Source organism: Ursus maritimus, unplaced genomic scaffold, assembly GCF_017311325.1.
Source record: "Ursus maritimus isolate PB19 unplaced genomic scaffold, ASM1731132v1 scaffold_11, whole genome shotgun sequence".
In the NCBI taxonomy this organism is placed as follows: Eukaryota; Metazoa; Chordata; class Mammalia; order Carnivora; family Ursidae; genus Ursus; species Ursus maritimus.
The window spans coordinates 5,322,384-5,337,847 of record NW_024423453.1 but is presented as its reverse complement, the minus strand read 5'-3'; the positions used below and the strand labels follow the sequence as shown (position 1 = coordinate 5,337,847).

The 15,464-nt window shown below is 39.0% G+C and overlaps 1 protein-coding gene across 1 annotated transcript in view; it reads left to right on the top strand.

Moving 5' to 3' along the window:
• Positions 1–15,464, top strand: part of CFI (complement factor I) — a 54,501-nt gene that overhangs the window by 7,792 nt on the left and 31,245 nt on the right. The window contains exons 2-4 of the mRNA XM_008689423.1: positions 5,128–5,169; positions 12,874–13,153; positions 14,819–14,972. Coding sequence (XP_008687645.1) covers positions 5,128–5,169; positions 12,874–13,153; positions 14,819–14,972 — 476 coding nt within the window. The remainder of the gene's footprint in view (positions 1–5,127; positions 5,170–12,873; positions 13,154–14,818; positions 14,973–15,464) is intronic.

Genomic DNA, 15,464 nt, shown 5'->3' with positions numbered 1-15,464 from the left:
CAAAGCAGAGGTAAAAGCTACTGTCTTCACTGATCTCCCCCTCATATCAAATATTCCCAGAGATCTCCAGTATTCATCATTCCTTTCTGTAGGTCCAAATTTCCATCCAGCATAATTCTCCTTCTGCCTGAAGGACTTTTTTTTTTTGTAACTTTTCTTGTAAGGCAGATATACTGGTGATTAATTTTTCAGCTTTTGTGTCTAAAGAGGTTGTTATTTGCCTTGAACTTTTAATGATATTTTTGTTAGGTATAGAAGTATAAATCGACAGATCCTCCACCCCACCCCCCGGCCAGTAATTTTTAACCGTTGTCCACTATCTTCTGACTTGCATTAGTGATGAGACCTCTACTATCACACTTACCTTTGTTCCTTTGCTAATGTGTTTCTTCTCTCTGGCTCTTTTGAAGATTTTCCTTTTATCACTGGTATTTGAACAATTTGAATATGATATGCCTTAATGGAGTTTCCTTCATGGTTCTTTTGCTTGGGGTTCATTCAGCTTGTTGGAACTGCGGATTTATATTTTTCATCAAATTTAGAAAAATTGTTAGCCGTTATTACTTCAAATACATTTTTTGTTCCTGTCTCACTCACTTCCTTTGGAACTCCAATTACACGTATACCATGCCACTTGAATTTGTTCCACAGCTTGCTCATACTCTGTTTGATAAATCTTTAGGTTTTCTATTCTTTTCTTCTGCCAAGTCTTACCTGTCGTTAGTTCCATCCAGTATATGTTTTTATCTCAAATATTGTAGTTTTCAACTCTAGAAGTTCAATTTGGATCTCATATATTTTTCATGTTTCTGCTTAACCCTCTAAGCATATGGATGCAGTTATAATAAATATTTGAATATCCTTACCTGCTAATTCTAAAATCTATGCTAGCGTTCTGGGTGAATTTCAATTGATTTTTCTCATTATGAGTCATATTTTGCTGCATCTTTGCATGCCTAGTATTCTTTATTGGATGTCAGATGTTATGAATTTTACTCTGCTGGATGCTGAGTATTTTTGTATCCTTATAAATATTCTTGAACTTTGTTCTGAGATGTAATTAAGTTACTGAAAACAGTTTGATCCTTTCAGGTCTTGGCTTTAAGCATTTTTACATAGGACCAGAGTAGTACTCAGTCCAGGACTAATTATTCCACCCTACTGAGGCAAGATCCTTCCATGTACACTTCCAAAAGCCCCACGAATCACAAGTGATGTGAACAAGCACTATTCATGGCCTTGTTTGAATGTGGGCCCTGTCACCTAGAATTCTTTTCGGGTGGTTCTTTTCCCAGTCTGCAGTAGTTTCTTCACAGCCACGTGCTGATGAATACTCACGAACACTCAGAGGGCATCTGCTAAGGAGCTCCAACGTTCCCCTTCTATTCCACTCACTTCTTTCCAATACTCGATTCTGAGAGCTATAGCTGCTTTGGTCTCCTCAGACTCTCAGATCTGTCTCCTCAGCTCAGGTAGTCCCTTGGGCTCAGCGCAAGTTCCCTCTCTCTGCACCACAGTCTTGGCACTCTCAAGGCAATCAAATGGAACAATTATATAGCTTCTTCATTTACTTCTCAACTCTTAGGAATCACTACCCTTCTTCGCCTGATGTCCAGTATCTTGAAAATCATTGCTTTCTATATTTTGTGCATTTCATGGTTGTTTTAGGCTGAAAGGTAAATCTGGTGCCTATTATTCAATCTTGACTGGAAGCAGAAGAATTCCTATTTAATTTACTTTTAATTAGTTTTAATTTAGATAGCCACATTTGGCTAGTGGCTCTTGTATTAGTACAGTTAACAATTGCTGGGGTGACTGAGATTGAGTTTTTAAAGTACAAATGTAAACTTCAAATGGGCATTTTTAAAAAATGTATCCTTTAGTAGATGTATTATAAGTTCAAGCTAATTCAGTCAACTCTCAGATCAGCCCTGATAAAGGCAGTCTCATATACTTTATGCATTGGAATTGTTCAAGCTCATTTAGGTACAGCTCCTGTCTCCAAACTCTCTGTTATCACATTTTTCTGAATGTAAATAGATTCAAAATAAACAGTGTTGTCACAGTGAATTATAAGGATGAAGGGATGAAGAAACAAGTTGAGTTTTCAGTTTTTTCACTCTAATGGCCATTTGGAATTTTTATTTTTAAAATATAAAATAGTAAATCAGTGCAGACCCGAAGGTGTGCCAAGTGCAAACAATAGTACATACGGGACATATTTGACCAAATTTGAATACTGTCTTTAAAATGAAATGTATTCTTTGTTATCCTTGTATTTAATTGTTCTTAAGCTGCAATATTATTGGGACGCCTGGATGGCTCAGTCAGTGAAGCATCTGCCTTCCGCTCAGGTCATGATCTCAGGGTCCTGGGATTGAACCCCATGTCCTGTTCCCTGCTCAGTGGGGAGCCTGCTTCTCCCTCTCCCTCTGCTGCTCCCCCCTCCCTTCCACTTGTGTGCTCTCATTCTCACTGTCTCTTAAATAAATAAATAAATAAATAAATAAATAAATAAATAAAATCTTTTTAAAAACCTGCAAAATTATTATTCATTAGTGTAACAGACCTATATATAGGTATAATTTTTTCCTTTTTCCTTAAATACATTTATGTAGTTAAAAATATCTGTTTTTCCTTATTTGTACTGTATTGTATTTTTTACCTTTATATTTTATAAGCATGGTTTTATATATATGTGAATTTCAATGAAAGAAAATGTTTGCTGTGTACATTTTTCTATATAATTTATTGTTCATTTCTCTCATGGTTTTTATTGAAAATAATTTTGTTGTGTGGGGTAATGTTTTAAAAGTATCTGTTCTGGGGCTGCCTGGGTGGCTCAGTTGAGCATTAAGACTCTTGGTTTCCACTCATGTCATGATCTCAGGGTAGTGAGACTGAGCCTGGCTTTGGGCTCCACGCTGGTGCTCACGCAGAGTCAGTTTGAGATTCTCTCTCTCTCGCCCTCCCCTCCGCTTGCACTCTCGCTCTCTCAAAGATAAAATCTTTTTTTTAAAAAAAAGTATCTGTTCTGTGTGTCAAATACACTAGACTGCACATTGATAAATAGATGAACAATTTTTTGCAACTCATATTCCAAAGTGCTGGTTTCTTTAACATATAGAGTTCCTACAAAAAACAAAACAAAACAAAAAAGCCAAACAAACAAAAAAACGAGACAACAATCCAGTATACATCAGCAAAAGATATGGTCAGTGCAAGGAGAAAGAAAGAAAGATCTCTCTTCATGTTTGAGCATATCGAAAGATGTTCAACCTCACTCATTGGGGAAAACTGCAAATAAAACTATACTCTGATAACATTTTTATATACCAAATTGGCAAAGATAAAAATGTTTAGTGAGGTATATGTTCTATGGTCAAGATTATGGGAAATGGGCACTGTCATATATTGATGATGAGCATACAAAGGAAAACCACCTCTATAGAGAGAAACTCTAGGCAATACCTTTCAAAGTTAAAACTGCTAATTTTTTTATTCAGCAATTACACAATTTCAGGTAAGTACTGACATATATGTGGAAAATGATGTGTATCATATAAAAAGATTCGCTATAACATTGGTTATAATAACAAAACATTAGAAAGGACCACTGGTTACATATTGTACTGGTGTTGGGGGGCAGAGTTAGAAAATAAAACATGGGCTCACATACAATGATAATGTCCAGAAAGATTCACAAAGAACTATTAAATGGTTGACTCTGAAGTTGGCCTGGGTAGGTTAAGGGAAAAAAGGCAATATGCTTTTTACAAGTACCCTTTTGAACCTGTTTGTAATATTCCTTTGAGTTTCCTATTTTTTAAAAATTAATTAAAAATGAAAACAACAACAAAATTTCAGCGACCTTACCTTCATAATAAAAAACAAGACCAATAAACAAGGCCAATGATTTTTTTTTAATCTCTGAGGCAAAAGTAATGGATTTGACCCCAAAGCAGTATTCCCAATTTTTTAAGAACAGGGTATAAGTGCCCACCCTACCTGCGCACACCATACAGCCATTTTCCTACCATTTCCAGCAACAACATACTGGTCCTGGGACAAATGGGATAGTTATTTAAAAAAAATAAAACAAAAAACAACAATAACAAAATTCTTTACATTAATTAAAGCAATTCATCATTTTGTATTAGTAAAGAAACATTACTTTTTTATCTGAATAGAATGGCTGCTGGTTAAGTATCTGGTTGTTGGGGTATCAGAGCATGACTTTATATCAGAAACAGGTATAACACAAGATGGACAGATCCAAGAAGAGGAAAAAATTATAGAAGAAAGTTGCTAGCAAAGACCAGGATGAGAAGAAACTGAGGCCACAGGGGTCCTAAAACTCTTCCAATGGAAAGACTTCCCATTTGGTTGTTAACTTTCAGGATATGAGCTGTTTATTCACTTCTGGAAGACAGACAAAATTCTATATTGTTTACTCTTTTTGAATCTTTCCCATTTTTTTCCCTCAGTGTTTTCCAGGGAAATGATGATTATACCAGTTAATGGTATAATAATAAAATCACCATAAAATCTCAGTGGCATAAAACTTTATTTAGTATACTAGTCTGCAGGTTGGCTGGTGATCAGCTGACCTAAGCTGGGCTCAGCTAGAGTGGTTCTTCTTTGCTAGCCTGGCCATGTTCTTCTCATAGCCATGGCAGAGAAGCAAAAGGACAAACCCAATTGGACAAATACTTTCCAATCTCTTGTGTCACATCTGCTGACTTCCTATTAATGAAAGCAAGTCACATGGCCAGACCCAGGATCTAGAGTTAAGAAAATACACCCTGCCCCCAGTGAGAAGCACAGCAAAGGACTGGAATGCAGGGAGGGTGGAACTGGGGCCACTTGCAATCCACCACAGTTACCATCATACTTGCATTTCTATAGGGTCTTAAATGTTTATTTGTGTTTTCCCATGTATTTTTCATTTGATCCTTAGAACAGCTCTGTGAGAATATTATTTTTATTTTCCACATATAGAAGAACAGAATCAGAAAGTAAAGTCATTTACCCAAGATCACATGGCTACTTAGCCGTAGAATGGGGCAGTGGAGGCCTTTTCTGTGCTTTGGTCATAGTTGATCATTCTTTTTTCTTTGTTTATAGGACACAGATGAAAAACAAAAACGACGGACAAAGACAACACAGGTAAAGCTATACAGCTGTATACTGGGGCGAATAGGAGATTGTTCCTTGTTTTCTAATTACCAACCATCTATCTAAAATTGTGTCATTGTAGTGGTGCCTAGAACAAAAAGACAAAATTCACATCAAAATAATCACTACATCATTGCAGATACCAAGGAAAGGGCCAAAACAAACAAAACAAACCCATATACACAAAAAAGCAACAGTAACTAAAGGACTTGAGTCATGTTTTGTAGATGAGTAGACTATAGTCATAACTGCTAAAAATTTTTGAACATGTGCTTCTAGTATATATGAATGTATTTATTAATAAATAATGAATACACTGCTATATAAATAATGCACCTTAAAAACAAATATAATTTTAAGCACATAAATAATCTTTTATAATTTTCATCAGTCTTAATGGAATAATGTCATTAAACACACTTCATTATTTTTAAAATTTTTCCTTTGATTTAATGGCATATTAGCTGCAAAAGATACTTTAGAAAGAGCAACATACACAATAAACACATAGAGGAGGTTCCTCATTAATGATATTAGATATAAATCTATATTTCAAATACTCATTTTAATACTACTAATTGGGGGGCAGGGCTGACTTCCTGTCATATCTAATTAACTCTTCATTGTTTTTAACCCCATGATGTGGCTGACGAACAGTTTCTACTGGGGTAAGAAGTGTAGACTCTGCCATTTGCTTTTCCACTGGTGTTGCATTTTGGCATTATTTTCAGTCCAGCATTCATTTCACTGTACGAATCTTTAAACCACTCGCCCACTTGTGATGATTATTTTAGCTAAAACTAAATCATATAATCCCTAATCAGCACATGTATATGGTTCTCCATCCTAAAACAAAAACCCTCTGTTGACTCAATATCCGCTTCCAATTATCACCCCATTTCTCTGTGCCCCTTTACGTCTAAACTCTCAAAAATTTGCTACGCTCAGTTTCTCTTTTTCCATTGTTTCTTGAACCCATTCAGGCTCGAGTTCCCACCATTCCACCAAAATTACATTTTTCAAGGTCACCATTTAACTAGAGAAGCATTAGACACAGCTGCTGGTCACTCCTTCCTTCTCTTTGCCTCTGTACACCATTTTCTATTTATTTGTCTTTTACTTCACTGACCACATCTTCTCATCTCCTTTACAAATTCTTTATCATCTGCCCAACTTCTAAGTATTGGAGGGCTCACACCCTCCAGCGGCTTTATATTTCATTCAGAGAATAAGCTGGTCTTTATAGTAACTTATAATAAGGTCCTATATGATCAATCGCCCATCGATCCAGTTCTCTGACCTCATCTCCTCCTGTTCTCCTCCAGCCTCTTACTCCCCCCCAGCTACACCTGCTCCCTAGACCAAGAGCACATCACATATTCTTCTCCCCTACAGACTGGGCTCATTTTTCTGACCATGACCATACCTCACATCTAGATACCTGCCTGGCTTGCTCACTCACCTTCATATGTCTGCTCCAGGTAAACCTTCCCCAAAGCTTTCCCTGACAATTCTATACAGAATAGCAGTCTTCCCCTCACTCTCCCCAATCTCTATCTCTCTTACCCTGCATAGCATTCGTCACCTTATGTTATACTATGTGTTTATTCTCTATTCATTCTTGTCTGTCTTCTACTAGAAATGTAAGCTCTAAGACTTTGTGCAGTTCAATCTTGTATCTGTAGGACCTAGAACAGTGCCTGGCACATAGTAAGCTCTCAGTAAATATTGAATTAATATGTTATGAGTGCAGGCACACATGCCGATCCATATTTGAATATTATTAGTAAGGATTAATTTCTTCCTACTTTTTTGATAAAACAAATTAATATAATTTCTGTTATTTTACCCACCTGATTATCTTCACACTCCCAGAGTATACGTAACCCACTTTAAAAGTTATTGGTCAACAGAAGTGGTTCTCAGTCTTTGGGAGCATAAGAATCTTTATGGAACTTGTTTAAGCTACAGATTTCAAGGTCTTTCCCTAGAGACCAGAAGATCTATCGTTTGGATTCAAGAATCTGCATTTACAAGATGATTCACCTTAGGTGGTTTTCATACAGATGGTCTAGGGCCACAATTGGAAATACCTGATCCATGTATTTGGTAGGTCTTTTATAGCTTGTTACTCCAGGCTAAATAAAAATGAAAAACACTTCTTTAGCATGCTTCAATCAACTCACACATAGCTCACACACAGAATGATTTAGGTCCCATACTTTCTAGATAAGTGGTTCTCCAGATTTGGGATTATGAAGACTATCTAGATATCAATAGCTATGTATATCTAGATACCTAGCCTATATTACACAGTAACCAATTCCAAAATCTCAGTGGCTTCACACTACAGAAGTTAATTTTTACTCATGCAAAGTCCACTGTGGGTCTGGGTGACTCTCTAGGAAACCCGTCCTCCATGTGTTGGCCCAACATTGTGGGCTGCTTTGGTTCTATGGTATCTCTGCAACACATGTCTCCATGATCACCATGTCAGGACAGGTCATTGAGCATGGGCAATTACATGCTTCCACCTGAAACCATTACATGTTCCTTCAGCTTACATTCCATTGGCCAAAGCAAATTACCACCATGTCCAACCTCAGCAAGGAATACAATCTTCCCATTGGCCTGGAAGTAGAGCAAAATAAGATTTTAGTAAACAGTGTTAATGTTTACCTCGAAGATAAACATTAAGAAAGCTTTTGATCCATCACCCCATCTTATACCATCAACCACATACATAATAGCAACTGTTGTTTTAGTATCTGTTATTGTGGGTGGGAAGTGACAATGTCTATATAATTTCAGTGATGATTTAAATAATTTTTCTTATTAGTCTTAGTAGCATCTATATACATTGGAAAGATGAGTTTACATAAATGTATGAGGTATAATTTATAATCTGTTTCAGGCAGACTGGAATACAAATGCATTTACAAACCCCTTTAAAAACATCTTTAGAGATCATCAGCCCACTACTCTAGGCATTGAGGACCCATAGACACACGTAACTCCTCCAGTCCCCTCAGCATTAAAGCCCGCTGTTTTACACAGCAGATAAACAAAGCTTACTCTTCTGTCCCTAGCTACGGCCCCACAATAACTTTCTAGCTAGCTCGCATTTGGTTATAGCCATTGTCGACAGCCACTGTGTTGGTGTTAGCCATTACCATCAACCTGAAATTCAAAATGTAACACTACTATAAAATTGATTCCAACTTACAATGAAAAGTTGTAAGAATAGAAAAGTGCTTAATTTCTAAGGCAATCTCCTCCACCATTCCCTGATTATACCTTCTCCTATATCTTCCTCAATTGTGTTTCAACAATATTGCTCCCTTTCTCTTAAAGCTTCAGTCTTCCCGACTCTGTTAGATCCCTGATCTTAGCCTGTAGTTATTATGAAATCTCCTATGTCCTAACAACCACAAATTCTCTCTTTATTCTGGATCCCTTTATGCTACTATCCCATCCATTTTCCTTCAAAGCCTAATGCTCAATTTTTCCTCCACTGAAAGCATACTGATATTCTTTTTTGTTTAATTATGTTTATCAAATTAATCCATGTGTATAGTTTACAAAGGCAAATAAGGCTTAAAACCATGGTAATACTAAAAATATTTAACAACGGATTGGGCATAGATACTGACCACTCAGGTAAGATCATGAATCAATTATCTTTGTTTATAAAATACCCTTATCATACCCATCACCCATCCTCACCATGATTCTCTCCATCCAGAGACAACCACTTTCAAGTCATTGCTGTTTTTTCTATTTTTTTTCTTCAGCTATTTATATCAGATTCCTTTATAATAAGTTTATACTAACATTTATTTTAAACAATTGCCTGGATTTTTAGTCACTCCATCTTCTTCAAAAGTACTAATTCCTAAACTTTTCTGGGGTTCTGTGGGGTGAATTTGCTTTATTCTTATGACCTTTCCTCATCAGGCCTCTCAGTTCCCTCTGGTCTGCTGAATCCATTACCACCAGCCCTTCTGCTTTCCAATTTTGGTAACACCTCAAGTCTGTAGTCCTCTTTTGCTGGGTGGACTGCAGAGAACTCCGGCCCTGAAGCCTTGACGCAACCCATCCATCTTACCAGCCATCTTGGGCCTGTCTGGTTTAATCTGGCTTCTTGTGGCTTTGTTTTGGAATGCTGCCAGGACAGGCCCCTGACTTTCCTGATAGCTGGCCATAACTTCTTTGCTGGCCTCCAGGCATCCTGTTAGAGCCCAACTGATTTCCTGTAACAGTCTCCCCATTCGCTTTCGTGTATTGGTTATACCTTATTTTAAAAAAAAAAAATTCTTTTACCCTCATTTTAGTGGGGCTTGGGGAGAAAGCAGAGATTTTTTTTTTTTTACAGATATATTTATTTATTTGAGAGAGAGCGAGCATGAGCAGGAGGGGAAGAGGGAGAAGGAGAGAGAAACTCAAACAGACTCTGCACTGAGCACAGAGCCCCATGAAGGGCTTGATCTCATGATTCTGAGATCATAACCTTAGCCAAAACCAAGAGTCAGACACTTAACCAGCTGAGCCACCCAGGTGCCCTGGAAGCAGAGACTTTTTTTTTTTTTTTAATTTTTTTAAAGGTTTTATTTATTTATTTGACAGAGAGAGAGACAGCCAGTGAGAGAGGGAACACAAGCAGGGGTAGTGGGAGAGGGAGAAGCAGGCTCCCAGCGGAGCAGAGAGCCCGATGCGGGGCTCGATCCCAGGACACTGGGATCACGCGCTGGGCAGAAGGCAGACGCTTAACGACTGAGCCACCCAGAGACTTTTTTAAAGCCTGTGTTCGGTCTCCCACATCAAAGCACAAGGGCAATCAAAACGGCTACCCTATACTTCTGCTTCCATTTTTTCATTTCCCATTCTGGCCTCAACTCACCCAGGTCTGGTTTCTGCCTCCAACACTTAGCTAACACTACTTCTTTGAAAAGTCCCAATGATCTTTGTTCATCTAATTCAGTGGCCCTTTTACAGCCTCATTCTCTGAAGCTCACTGCAGCATTAGACACATGGAGCAAAGGACGCCTCTCTGGTTGGGAAGCAAATTCTCTTTTACTTGTTCCACATCTTCAGCTCCTTACATGTAAATTCTCCTCCATGTTCTGTGTTTGTTGGGCGTTTTTTCACCATTCAATGAATACCAGGTCCACCACACCCCTTAAAGCAGATCTGAGCTGGGAAAAAGAAGCAGCTTTCACCTGAAATGAAAATCAGAGTTTCAATGATTACAGAGAACTGGACATTGCCATTGTTGTTATATAACTGTTCCTGGGACTAAAAGTCTTGGTTTTTTGTTTTTGCACTAATCTAAGAGTGACTGAAAAGTTATGACACTTGCCCATGTTTCTGTCCAAAGAGCAAGAAGAAAATGGCACCTCAGAAAGGGTTTAAAGGGATAAAGGCTGGAAAGAATCTAGTTGTTTTCTACTTGCACCCAGTTGGAATGTCTCTCCTTCAATACAAGGGGGATACGTAGAAGGGTGACAGTGCCTGCTGTCAGGGTAATTACAATCTTCTCAGTGAAAGATATAGGAGCTAAGTAATTACAAAAATTTCAACTCTAATTAAAGTGCCACAAAAGAGGTACATGGAACCATGGAAAGTATGTGAGTGGCAGATTTCTTTAAAGATCAGCGTGTCAAAAGCCAGTGTAGTGAATGACCGATTTGTCAAATTTTCTTGTTTCTGTGGCTATTTAATAAAGTTTACTGATAAGCATATTAGATGGAATGACTTTCAAACTTATGCAAAATTTTGCATCGTTTTAATTGATTGGCTTTTGTTTGTTTTCATGGCAGCATTTAAAGATTGTCCAACTTGTTTCTGCCCCCACTGGCTGTTATTGCAGCTGGAGGACACTGAGAAAGAGATGGGGGCTTGTTGCCCGGGGCTGGGGAGACTAAAGGACAAGACACTCATCCTCCAGACGGGCCAGCCAGGGGACGGAGACAGCACTGGCTTTCCACAACTCACTTTTGACCCAATTGGTCTGTTGCCAGCCCTCCACCTATTTCCCCTGGATTCCTGCAAGTCTAATTGGCCTCCTGTCTATCTGGTCTGATCTCCACGATCTTCCTCAAATGCATATTTGCTTCTTTGCTTAAAGTGGCTCTCCCCAGGACCTGCTCTCTTATCCTCCACCAGCCTCCCTTTCTGTTCTCTAGCCTCAACAAGCCTGCTGTTCTCTTTCTTACAGTCCTGCCAAAAGTGCCTACCCACCACCACCTCTGCCAGTGACTTCTGCTAAGCACCTTCAGAACTCAGCCCAGATTAGCTCTTTCTGGAAATGTCCCAGAGCCTCCTAGTCGGGCCAGGACCCAGAGCACTGTCCTGATGGCATCTCCAGCCCATCTCTATCAGAGACATTGTCAGTTAGGCTTGCATGTCTCTCTTTGGGTTCAATAGGGAGTTTTATGCCTCTGGTCCTAGCCTTAGGCCATTCTCTGGCACAGAATGGTGCGTACTAACTCATTTACTGAGTTAACTAATAAATGAGCTAATAATCTGTCTTCCAAGCTTTAGACACATACCAGATATCCCCTTCTCCACAAAGTGCTTCCAGATGCGTGTCCTTCAGGCACTTCATACTCAACAGGTCCCAAACCAAATTCATAATAGCATTATACATCTTCACTATCACTCAACCTCAAAACCTAGGACCCACCTTCAACCCAACTTGGATTAAATTGTCCAATCCTATTGCTTTTGCTTGCTTGAGTGTCTTTCCAAACCATTTTCATACTCCACTCCTACTACTTCTTACCAGTTTCCCGACCAGTGACCACCCCATTTGAAGCATATGAAACCCTATATGCCCATCAGTTGGAATGGCTCATGATTCCCTAAATACATTCTGCACCCTCCCTCCTGTGTTTTGCTAGCTCCAGCCCTCTGCTAGCATCTGTCCTTCCTCACCTTGCTCAAATACTACCACTTCCATGAGGCCTTTTTAAATTCCCCTAGATAGATAAGTAAATAAATAAATACCCCTAGGAAGACTAACTCCCTTCCACTCTGGTTCTCCAAGAGTACTGTGTTGTATTTGTACCACTGCGATATCAGTTACCACAATCTGCCTTGTACCCCGGTTATTATGTTTCTGTCTTAGTGCCTAGATATCAAGCCCTTGGAAGACAAAGCCCACATACGTTCATCTTAGAGAAACTTTATACACAGTAGGAGTTTAACAAATGGTTTTGCATTTATTAATAAAATTAACCAATTTCACTCATCAATTCATTCCACAGGACTATATTTAGCACCAATTTTATTACTTCTTAACATGACTTAGGAGATTCATTGACTTCTTCCAAGGCAGATCTTTATGTTGGCTTTAAGATCATAATAGCTCCCATTGACCTCATGCCTAGTACCTGTCAACCATTATATGTATGTAATTTCTAATCCTTGAAGTAACCTTGCAAAATAAAAGACATTACCCCATTTTCCAGATGAGGAAACACACATTTCATGAGGGTAAGTAACTTACCCAAGGACATGTAACTGTAAGTACCCAAGCTAGGACTAGAAGTCAGGTTTGTGATTCTGAAAGCCACTACACCACATCATCTCACCTGTACTGTGGGGTAGGTAAGTTTGTTTTGTTCCTTTCCTTCACTTAGTCAACTTCAAAAAGAAGATTTTAGTTTGTTATGTTTGTTTTGTGTTTTACAGCTTTCTTTGGTATCACACACACCTCAAAAGGATCTGGTAGATAAAAAGTGCTTAACTGAAAAACACACACATCTCTCCTGCAAGAAAGTCTTCTGCCAACCATGGCAGAAATGCATCGACGGGACCTGTATTTGTAAACTCCCTTATCAGTGCCCAAAGAATGGCACCTTAGTGTGTTCAACTAACGGGAAAACCTACCCAACTTACTGTCAGCAGAAGAGTTTCGAATGTCTTCGTCCGGAGGCAAAGTTTTTAAATAGAGGAGCATGCAGAGCTGAAGGTAGGAAAAGCCTAGTTGAACCTATGATGTGAGAAGGAAATTGTTTACCATACTTTCTATTAGAAAATAATTTTGCTATGAAATGTTATGATGCCAATTCAAAATTCCTGTCTAGACCCTCAATTGTAATTGTGGTAATAACTAAAGAAATTAGAGTCACCAGAATATAGCCAGCCTTTGAGTCCACTGCACAAGGCCCTGAGGCCAGTCCCTCCCTTCAGTGCCTGTGCCACCCTCTGCTGCCCAGCCCTTCAAAATTATCCCCACCGTCACTTCTACTTGGCTAGCAGAACTATTCCTAGAGCCATTGAGTTGGTTCAGAACCCAGTGAACAAGTCTTTACATGAGATCAATCCTGATATGGAGCAGCATTTCTGGACCTCCAGCTTCAATAATTTCTTCCAGCATCCATCCCATCAGCCCCTATCCCTAGGGAGCCCCAAACCCATTGGCCCTGATCTAACGGGAGCTCAGGCCATTACTGACCTGGGACATTACTGACCTAGGTCATGCTCTTACCTAGCAAACTTGGCACATCAGATGAAAGAGCTTGTCTACACTCCATCCAGGTTCCTAATGCAGTGAGGAGGCTGGGATGCTAGTAGGTGAATTTGTGGAGTGGTTAAGGTTAGGAATCCCACTGTCAGATTGAGTGGCAAGCCCCTCCACCCCACCTCGGTTATTGACAAGCTATGTGACTGGCAGACCGCATTTTCCACATCTGTAAAATGTGAATAACACTAGTTCCTAACTCATAAGACCCTCATGAAAATTAAATAAAATGATGAATGTAAAGATCTTCACATAGTGTTTCACACACAGAAAGAGCTCATGAAATTTTAGCTATGACAGCAAGCCTCAGGCTTATCTTCTGGTATCAATTATCACAGGGACTTCATGAACTGATAAAAAAACACTCAAAACTTCTCCTTTTTAAAGATTTATTTATTTATTTGAGAGAGAGAGAGAGCATAGGTGGGGAGGGACAGAGGGAGAGGGAGAGAAAAACTCAGAGTCCATGCTCAGTGAAGAGCCTGACCTGGGGCTCAATCTCACAATCCTGAGATCACGACCTGAGCTGAAACCAAGAGTCAGGTGCTCAACCAACTGTGCCACCCAGGTGCCCCAAAACATTCTTTTTAAAGGTATCATGACATATGCTGACACACAGTACCTAAATATCTGTGTGATGCTGAGTGAAGAGGTTGAGGCACTGGGGAACAGGAAAAGGAGAGCTCCCTACTGCCTGTTGGAAAGGAGGGAAGCAATAATGGAGATTATTTTGTCAGTGGCAGACTTTTGTTCTCTTGAGGCATTAAATGCCTTAAATATATGAGAATACGTATAACTTTTTTACATTGTAATTATTTGTTTGGCTTACTTTGAGGAGCACACACTTGGGAGTGAGATCGATATGGTAGCTTCCAATTCCTGGCTTCCCCACTGGAGCGAGCAACTTAACCTCATGTGTAAAAATGGAGGATAAATATCAGTGTAGTCTTCACAGGGTTGCTTTGTGAAATAATTGCTTACTGTTGTTAAAATTTTCATGGTGTTCAAAGTTAATTTGAAATTATCTCTTTTGTTATTTTAAAGGCTTTTCATCAGGAGCAAAAAGGTGAATGCCTAAATATTGCTCATTCTTTTGGTTTTTTTAAATTTTAGCGCAATTTAATGTTTCCGTAAAGTATGGAAATACCACTTCAGAAGGAATTGTTGAAGTAAAACTTGTAGAACAAGATAAGAAAATGTTCATATGTAAAAAACCCTGGAGCATGGCGGAGGCTAATGTAGCCTGTCTTGACCTTGGATTTCAACAGTGAGTGCTTGTTGTCAGTGGATTTTCCCAGGATTCGTTTTATTGTTTCAACTATTTGCTTTTTTGTTTTTTTAAGATAAAATTTCTTTTTTTTTAAGATTTTATTTATTTATTTGACAGACAGTGAAAGAGCACAAGCAAGGGGAACAGAAGAGGGAGAAGCAGACTCCCCACTGAGCAGGGAGGCTAACGCAGGGCTTGATCCCAGGACCCTGGGATCATGAATTGAGCCAGAGGCAGATGCTTAACTGACTGAGCCACCCAGGCACCCCAACTATTTGCTTTTTGATTACCCAATCTTTCTCTGCCTTAATTTCCTCATATGTAACCCGAGAATATTAACACCCTGCCTCATAGCCCTGTTACGAGGATTAACTATGTTCATGCGTCACTAGCACTTGGAACACCATTGAGCACAGAGCACCTGTAAGTTTGTTGAAGTATCTGGATATGAATCCTTTGCAGTTCCAGAAAGTTGTAAATATGTTCATT